We start from the raw sequence: 8,494 nt of genomic DNA, 5'->3' as shown, positions 1-8,494 counted from the left end.
CGGGGACTTGGCAATCTCCTGCAGACACTGACAGTGCAGTTCAGACCATCGCCAGCAACCAGATGCTAGTTCAGCTGGAAACGGAGCCGCCGAGGCTCGCCGGAAGGCTTGGCAGGAGGCGAGGGCTGGCTTTGGAGGTGCTTTACGTAGGGGCTGGGGGGGGGGTTGCTTTGTGCCTGCGTGGCTTTTGGTGCTTTTATTAGGTTTTTTTAAAAATTGTATTATTTTTAGAAGGTTTGGGGGCTGGTTTGCAAAGCTGTGCGAGCACTGAAGCAGCGTGCCCTTCGTCCTGAAGGGAGAGGACAGGGACGGACGCGTAGAGGTGGCTCAGGCATCTCCACTGTGAACCATGTCCAAGCGGATTTGGATCAACGTTCCCCTAAAATCTCTTCCTCCCCGCAACCTCTTTGTTCAGGCACTTGGGACCGTGTGTGTGTGTGTGTGAGCATCAGACAGACACCGTTCTCCTCCACGATCTGCTCAGCTCCATCTCGCCCTGATTTTTCCTGCAGCCTTTGGTGCGGGTTAATCCCCGACTCCGCTCCCAGGGAGGGCTCCTGTCTGCAGGAGCTCAGGGCTGTGACACCAGCTCTGCCTGTCCCCGCGGCCACAGGGAAGGGCTCTTGGGGCAGCAAGTGCTAATTCAACGCTGCTCCTGGTACACGCACAGAGCCAAGAGCTGTGACTGCAGCCACCCTCGCACCCCAACACTCTTGGATAACTTTCTGCAACCCAAGTCTGAGTTATCCGTACAGCACTTAAATGGGAAAATTTCTATTTTAAAAAAAAAAAAATAATCACTATTCTTGTACTCAGCTCTTCTTGTCTCTTTGTTTGCAATCTAACAAGCCACGAGAGGAAACCCTCGCCACAATCCGAATGGGAACAGATACGCTCCAGCACAACAAACCACGCCGTGAGCGGTGACCTCAGGGGGGGCTGGAGGAGAAGGGGTTACTGCATCACATCTCCCTCCTCCTCTTTGGGCACAAGCCTTTAGGAAAAGAGACATTTGGGTAACAGATGGGTGCTCTGGTAGGTCTGGAAACCTCTCAGGCAAAAGTAAATCCTTCCTTCCCACCAGGAGGTTCAGGCCTTATTCTGCAGAACAGCGTGTACGAGCTGAGCTCCCCTAAGGGAGCAGATTGCCCTATTCCTCCAGCGCTGGCTGGATGCCCTCCTCAACAGCAAAGCAGCCCCGTTGCTTAACCCTCGAGCCCCGTCCCTCCAACTGAAGCCGTGTTCTATGCTCTCAGGTAGGTGAGGGTTGGGGGGGGGGGGCATGCCAAGGGGTGCTTTTCTCACCCGCCCGCTTGGCACGGCTCCCCCTCGGGCAGGAAAAAGCCACTGGTGTTGTCATGATGTGACATTACACATTGCAGCGTCTTTCTGGGAGAGCAGTGCACTCTGCCATTAATTGGAGGGAAAACAATCAGAGACCTGCTGCTTTTGGAGTTTGTTGAAAGCACAGGAAGATGGGGAAATGTTGGTGTTTATGAAACGGCAGCTGGTGCTAAGCTCTGGCAGGGGAGCGGGAGGAGGAGGAGGAGGGAAGCGGTTGTATTTGGGTTCTGGGTCTAATTGGCAAAACTGTAATAATTCTTAGATCAAATACATGATGCACACAGCCCACTTGCATTTTTAGTCTACTGCGTGTAATAGCAAGTCATAACACTGGGGATTTCATGAATAATCATTTCTGCTTGCCTCCCCTTTCAGTGGAGGATTTCCAGAGTGCTTGACGATCGTGCAGTCTCACCCCATCCCCAGAAGGCGAATGAATATTATCTTTATAAAGAGAGATAAGGCAGACTAGACAAAGGCCTGGAATAACTTGGTTAAGTTTATTAGAAAAAACCCAATAGCACGATCAGGATTTATGCCCAGGAATTAAGATTCTTGAGACGTTTGAAGAATGAGACGTCTGTCCTTAGCACAGTTTACGTTGGCACGGCGAAACGTGGTCTGCGAAGAGGAGAAACTTCTCTTAACAAAGGAAAGATGACACGGGGCGGTGTGAAGAGAATTCAAGAGGACTTGAGGGGCACATCAGCTCCCGGGGGGAGGTGGGGGGGTCGTGGGCTGGAGCGGGACCCCAGACGCCCCCGGCCAAGCGCCTTTGCTCTGTGTTCAGCGTGATGCTGGCCTGATGCTATTACAACAAAACTGAATCCAAAGTTGCTTTTATGCACCCAGAAGAGCAGGAGAACCGGCAATACTAATGCATCCAGGAGCTACCTATGGCTATTGAAATGGGGGATTACAAGCATAAAGCCTTGGCTGACTCACTAGACCTCATTAAAGTCTAATAATCTCTATAAAGATGCAGCGCTGCACATAGGCAGCAGCCCCAGCCCGTCTGAGCTACAGCTCAGCAAAGGCTCTATTAGCTGTTTGATAGTTTGGGCATGAAACCATAAAATATGTTTATTTGTGTTGTGAAAGCACTTAGGTCAGGATTCCCTCTGCGAGGCTCAGCCTCAGCAGTTTGGTTTAGGAACGAAAAGGCCGGGCTCGTCCCGTTAGGGGATGTTCTGGGAGATGCGATGTCGCCGGTGACCCAGGGAGCTGTGCTGGAGACTTGGGGGGACTTAAAAAAAACAAAACAAAACAAAACAGGAGCAGCAAAAGTATAAACACTTTGGGCTTCCAATGCCCCCCAAGCAACATGTGATACACTCGTCCAGCTGCAGGAATTTCAGTACCACCAGCCTGAAAATATCGTAAAGGAAAAAAACCTGAGATGGACCGTGAAGAGAGCTACGTGTAGAAATTGTGAAATCTAACACAAATTGAGGTTTATATTTGGGTTTTGATGTCTAAGCCTCTAGAAACCCCATTCTCTTGGGTTTTTTTTCTGTGATGAAGCCAATTGTTTGTTCTTCTGGAAGCGGAAGGTCTTGAGTAACCAAGTGACTGTGATAGCCACCACTCTGGGAACTCCTCCAAATAAGCCAAATTCTGGTGCAAACCTCAAAGATTGCCACTCCCACAGTGTCGACGCCTTTAAAGAAGTTCTCACCTCAAGTAGAGCTCTTGTGACAAGAACCTTTTCATCCTCGTTAGTTCGTCCGGAGGCTTTTTGTGAGCAAAATTCCTTCTCGTGGGAAATCTTGGCGTCTGGCTGGAACCTGCTGAAAACGTTGATGTTTGGAAAAAAAACTGACTGACCCTGAGTTGAGGAAAACCGATGCCTTGAAGCTGTCGTAGCGGTGAGAAGGATCCGGTTGTGCCACCCTTGCATTAAATTGTACCTTCCTGTGAGTTTTGTCCTTTCCAAAATCCTGGAGCAGTGCTTTAGCACATTTTGAAGGTGATAGATGGCCACGAGAGTCTCATTTTGATTCTGAAGGCACTGCTGGGTTTTTTGGATATGGTAAATAGGAAACGGTAGAAAGACAAAGTCTGATTGACTGGAAGATTACGAAGGGAGAAAAAAGTCCCAGTAACCTACAGAGAGATGGATTTAGGTTGGTTTGAGGTTGATTAGTCCCAATTATTTTTTATACGACATAGGGCAAAATTAATAAGGGAGCACTTGAACTGTGCAGAGTTGAGAAAATTATCTTAATGGGAAAATTACTCAAACATTAAGCAGCGCTGTAAGGAATCATGGAATCGTTTCGGTTGGAAAAGACCTTTAAGATCATCAAGTCCAACCTCAAACGTGTCGCTCCCAAGTCCACCACTAAACCAGACGTCTCATCGCTTCGGTCCTTGAAACTGGAGAAGACGGAAGCGATGGGAGGCACGGCCCCGGCATGGGGGGACGTGTTGGGGTGGTTGTGCTCCTGCAGCAAGTCCATCCGCTCCCGATTGTCTTCTGACTCATCTAATCCCAGTGCTGGGCAGCCCGGATCAACTGGTCCCCACCAGCTCTAACGAGTACAATTAATGGCCGGGGGCTGCTGATTGACTTTGGTGGGAGGGTGGAGCAGGCTGTTCTGGGAAGCCAGTTTCCAAATGTGCAGAAGCGCAGGTTAGCTCAGCTGGGTGACTCATGAAATTTAAATGAGGAGGATTTTGTGGGGAAGAGGAAAAAAGTATTAACAAACTAGAGAGAGATAATTACTGGAGACGGAGAACGTTCACTGTGTAGTTGTGGATGACAGCGGTAAGTAGTTCCCATCAGGGCTTTTCCTGCTTTGGAGACAAAGAGATCGGCCATCCACTGAGTTGTCAAAGATGATGAGGGGCTGCATTTTATAAATGGAGATAGGCTCTAATTGCAAAAATGCCTGCAAATACTTCTGTGGCACTTCGCTGAACCCTGGAGTCACGGTGGATTTTTGAAGTCTGCTTTCCACAGTCATTACACGCTGCTTCATTTGTAATGAAGTTTGCAAATCACGGAACTTCATTTGGATAAATTTTAACTCCCCCCCCCTTCCCCAATCTATTTTATGTCCAACTACTAATGGGGAAAGAAATTCATCCTTGGGTTCCTTGTGTAATATTGCAGCAGAAGCAGTTGCAGGGATTTAACTCCTCCGCTCAAGAAGCAGAAACGGCTCCGCGACCAACCTCCGCTGCGCCGCACGGCTTGAGCAACACCCCACGAAGCAAATAATCATAAACTATACGCGAACGCATTCAAGTACACCTTGACTCAGCCTCTAACGAGGGGAATTTTACCAAAGGAGTTGGTGAGAAGGCTCTTGCCTTGCACCTCATTGTGGCAGGGGGTGACCGGGGGGGTTAAGGACAGGCTGATTTAGGGTGTGGGGATTTTTTTCTTCTTGTATTGTTTGCCCCTCAGCTCAGTGAAATCCTCCTTTTCTGAGCACGGGTTGTGACTCCGCTAGCAGGAATCCTCTTCTCCCAAGACCGAATAATGGCCCGTCCTGGTCTCCTAGTAACTGCGGCCGCCACATCACTTTTGACAATGGTGCATCCTTTGTAGCCTGGTTCTCTGCTCCCGCTGTCTGCTCTGTTTCTTCAAATGGCAATTGTCTGAAATTTCTCCAAATGAGCAACTTCTGTGTGTGGTGGTTTTGTTTGTTTTGTCTGTGCCAGCAGAAATGGGTTTAACCCGTCTTTTTGTGTTCCTTCCTTAAAGCAAGCGTGAACCCTTGGGGAACACACTTTCATAAGACAGCTCGTGGTAGGGCTTCCCCCCCCCCAATACCAAATATTGCTCCTGTTATTTTCTGCAGCTCTGCTCTCAAAGCATTTTAAACTTTCTGTTCTCAGAGTAAAAGTCTTCTCATTGATTATTGCACTAAAAGGCTTTCTTTGCTCGATGTATTTTGGAGCTGGCCTCTGTCTAGATGTAAAAGCGCATATAAATGAAACTTTGCCAGCAGCCAGCAAACCTCTCTCTGAGCTGTAGAGAAGGAATTTGACTTGTGAAGGCTGAAGGATAAAACCTGCTCTGGGGGTAACACCTGCCTCCCGACTCTGCTGGGGTGTAAGGGGAGTTTGGGAGCTGGCCTGGTGCTGTGGATGTGGGGAGATTTGGGGCAAAAGGAAGGGTGGGGGGAGAGATGGGGTTTTTTTTTTTGGTCTTCTCTGTAGGAGGGAATGTGTCCACATAGTGGGAGCCTGAAGTTTGGACGTATGGGGAAGGGGAGGAGGTTGGCGATACCCATCGGTGCTGCAGAATGAGCCCACGCACCGGCAACAGCAACCGAACACCTGGGTGACAGCCCAAGTCCCAACAGACCCCGAAGCTGGACCCAACGCCCCGTTACTAGAAGGGGCGAGTTCAGATCCAGCTGCATGGAGCTGAATTCAGACACAGGTCCCCAGGCCTCGTTCACAGCCCCACCAGTTCGTTTTCCTTCTCCCCTGAGGAGACTGAAACTGCTCTGAGTGAAAACACTCGACCTGCCTCGGTGCCACTGTGAAAACTTTATTCTCTCTCTCAAGGACAGTGTTGTTGTGTTGTGGTGTTGTGTTTTTTTTTTTCCTTTAAAGCAAAATAAATGCTACAGTCAGCTCCACTTCACACACGTATGTGTGCGGGTGTGTACCTTTTCACCCAGGAAGGACAGCTGGGAGCTGGATGTGGCCGGGTGAGGGTGGCAGCGGGCGCTGGGGAGCCGGCAGTGATAACGAAGCACGGATGAGATGAAGGGGAAACACATGAATCACAGCGTGTCAGGGGAAACACATGAATCATATATTGTGTCAGCAGATTTGACAGATTCCACCAGGATTTCTCTACCTGCAGATCCACAGTTTCAAGTCCCCGAAACCCCCCCGTGCCATGATGCCCGGTGTCAGCTGGGGTGGGACGGGCTCCCTGGGAAGGTCCCTCCCTGCCCTCCCAGGCCCCCCGTTTCCATCCCGGCCGCCCTTTGCACCCCAACATGGGAAAACTGAGCTCCAGCTCCTGCCACTGCAGAACTCGGATGCGGGGGAGATGATGTGGTTGCCCATGGACATCTTACAGTCACGGAGGGCAGCAGGTGCCTTCCTCCCCCCACCCTGAGGTCTTCCCTGGCTCCAGGCTGTGTAAGTCCGCTTCTGGAGCCCTCTTTGCCTGGTCACCAACCTTTTAGGACCATGTGGCCTAAATCCAGGCAAATCCATTATTGCACTGAGAAACACCAGTCCTGATTGTGTCTTTATGTCCTATTTTCTGTATCCTAAATTCAGGCCCTGCCTTCACATACCAGTCTCTAAAGACCATAGATCCAGGACAGGTTTAGTGATGCTGGTACCCCATAGCCTAAAATTCCTCCTCTTGACATTGGAGCTTTTGGGGAAAATGGAAAATCCTCCTCTTCCTTCCTTGCTTCTGGTGTCTAGGGACCGCTGTGCTCCCACCCCCACTTACAAAACCGTCCCCATCCCTCCCCCCGCCCCCCCAGCACCCGCTTGTCACCGGGGCATCCTACGGTGAGCAGAGCGCATCATCCCGAGGGGTAGTAGGGTACGTCGCTGTGATAGTTGTAGTCGGGACACACTTTCTGCACCAGCCTGTAGTCTATGCTGTAGAAGGTGATGTAGATGCAGATGACTTTGAAGGGCTTCGAGCAGACCCAGGAGACGTGACTCTGGGTGTGCTCGTGGTAGCAGGTCTTAGACGGGTCGTAAGTGCAGAGCGTGGTCTTCTTGGCACGATCCACTTTCTCATACTCCACACGGCAGTTGAAGATTTTGGATTCTTTGGCCTCAATGAAGATCTGTTGCTCCAGGTCAAACTCCACTGCCTTGGTGGGGGGGACGAGGCTGACGGAGATGTTCCCTTGCCCAGTAGAGTTGTGTCGGAAGAAGACGTTGACGGTGCCGTTGCCGTGATCAACCACCTTTCCGGTGATCAAGAGGTTCAACTTCACTGTCTTGATATTGGAATAGAAATCTCCCCAGCCAAAAATCTTTTTAAGCTTGCCTGAGGCTGGCCCCAAGTCCCTCTGTCCTCTGGGGTGTGGAGCGTGGTCCTGCTCAGACAGGTTATCCAGGATATCCCATAACTCCCGTGAGCTGCTCACCAGCTCCAGGAGGGTCATGTTCTGCAGTAAGGTCGGGATTAACAGGGACTTTGGGGAGAGCAGCCCTCTCATCTTCTGCACTTGGGCTCTCTCCCGGGTCTTGGGTTCACGTCGCTCTGCACCTTCTCCTGGTTCCTCTTGGCCACAAACCACCTGAACAAAGCGATGGTGAAGAGCGAGAGACGGGTGAGGGGTGCCTGCCCCCCTTGCCCAGTCTCACTCTCCAGAGTCCCCCCCACTTCTCCAGACACGACCCAGCCAACCTTTCTCCCATCCTTGCTTTCCTTATGTCCCTTTTCTCTTGCCTTTCCTCTTTACTTCTCTCTGTGGTTCCTATTTCCCTTCTGGCAGCAATTTTCCCCTGCTCTCCATCTCCTCTCATGGCTGCTCGGGGAACGGGTGCAAGGAGCTGGGACGGGTGCGTTTTGCTCGCTGCTGGTGCAGCCTGGCAGTGGCACCTCTCAGGGCAGAGCACTTGCACCCGGGGGGATCTCTGCGGCTGCTGGGGAGAGGGTGCTATGGGGGAGGACACACACCTGAAACGGGGGTGCCCTCCTCGTGGCCTTGGTGATGGCATGTCCCACGGAACCCTCGTCCGACCTCCAAACCACGCCGTGGGCCGGCGGGGAGACGGGGCTGGGAGCAGCGGGGCAGGCAAAGCGCAGAGGTGAGAGCCCACGGAGATGCCCTTCGCCTCTCACAGCCACGCACGGGCTCCTCTGCAAACTCTCCTCTTGCCAGCACAGGGTTTCTGCCATGAACCCCCAAATTAAGTGCATACGGCAGCTGGGGGGCTGCTGTGGTGGGGGCTGCCTTGCTGCCACAGGCTGTGGGCACCCAGCGGGCTGGCAGGGTGCTGGGGTTGGGAGGAGGATGCTGCAGCCCCATCGCCCGGGGTGCTGGGCTGCCGAGCAAACCCCCCCACCCCCGTGCTCCCCCGGGGTGCAGAGGGCTCACCTGGCTCAGGAGGCAGCGGGGACACCGAGGTCAAGGTCGGCCTGGCAGGTTCTGCCCCAGCCCGGGGGGGCGGGTGAGCCACCCCCAGCAGCTCTACC

General features: G+C 52.1%; 1 protein-coding gene across 1 annotated transcript; it reads right to left on the bottom strand.

The window, feature by feature from the left end:
• Positions 1–6,774: 6,774 nt before the first annotated feature.
• Positions 6,775–8,197, bottom strand: NXPH3 (neurexophilin 3). Its single transcript, XM_026864611.1, has 2 exons — positions 7,976–8,197; positions 6,775–7,592 (listed from the first exon to the last, which is right to left on the bottom strand). The coding sequence occupies exons 1-2, from the start codon at positions 8,195–8,197 to the stop codon at positions 6,861–6,863; spliced, it is 954 nt and encodes a 317-aa protein (XP_026720412.1). The 3' UTR covers positions 6,775–6,860.
• Positions 8,198–8,494: the final 297 nt, after the last annotated feature.

The sequence above is a fragment of the Athene cunicularia genome (assembly GCF_003259725.1).
Source record: "Athene cunicularia isolate RWA chromosome 27 unlocalized genomic scaffold, athCun1 chr27_part1, whole genome shotgun sequence".
NCBI classification, from domain to species: Eukaryota; Metazoa; Chordata; class Aves; order Strigiformes; family Strigidae; genus Athene; species Athene cunicularia.
Note: the sequence above shows the minus strand (reverse complement) of the source record. Positions and strands in the feature narration are given on the sequence as shown.

Bases quoted from the DNA above. Each gene is read 5' to 3' on its own strand.
- NXPH3 (XM_026864611.1), bottom strand. From the start codon at position 8,197: ATGGCAGAAACCCTGTGCTGGCAAGAGGAGAGTTTGCAGAGGAGCCCG. The intron at 7,593-7,975 runs GTGTGTGTCCTC...CGCTTTGTTCAG, and splicing joins GGAGGGCACCCCCGTTTCAG to GTGGTTTGTGGCCAAGAGGA.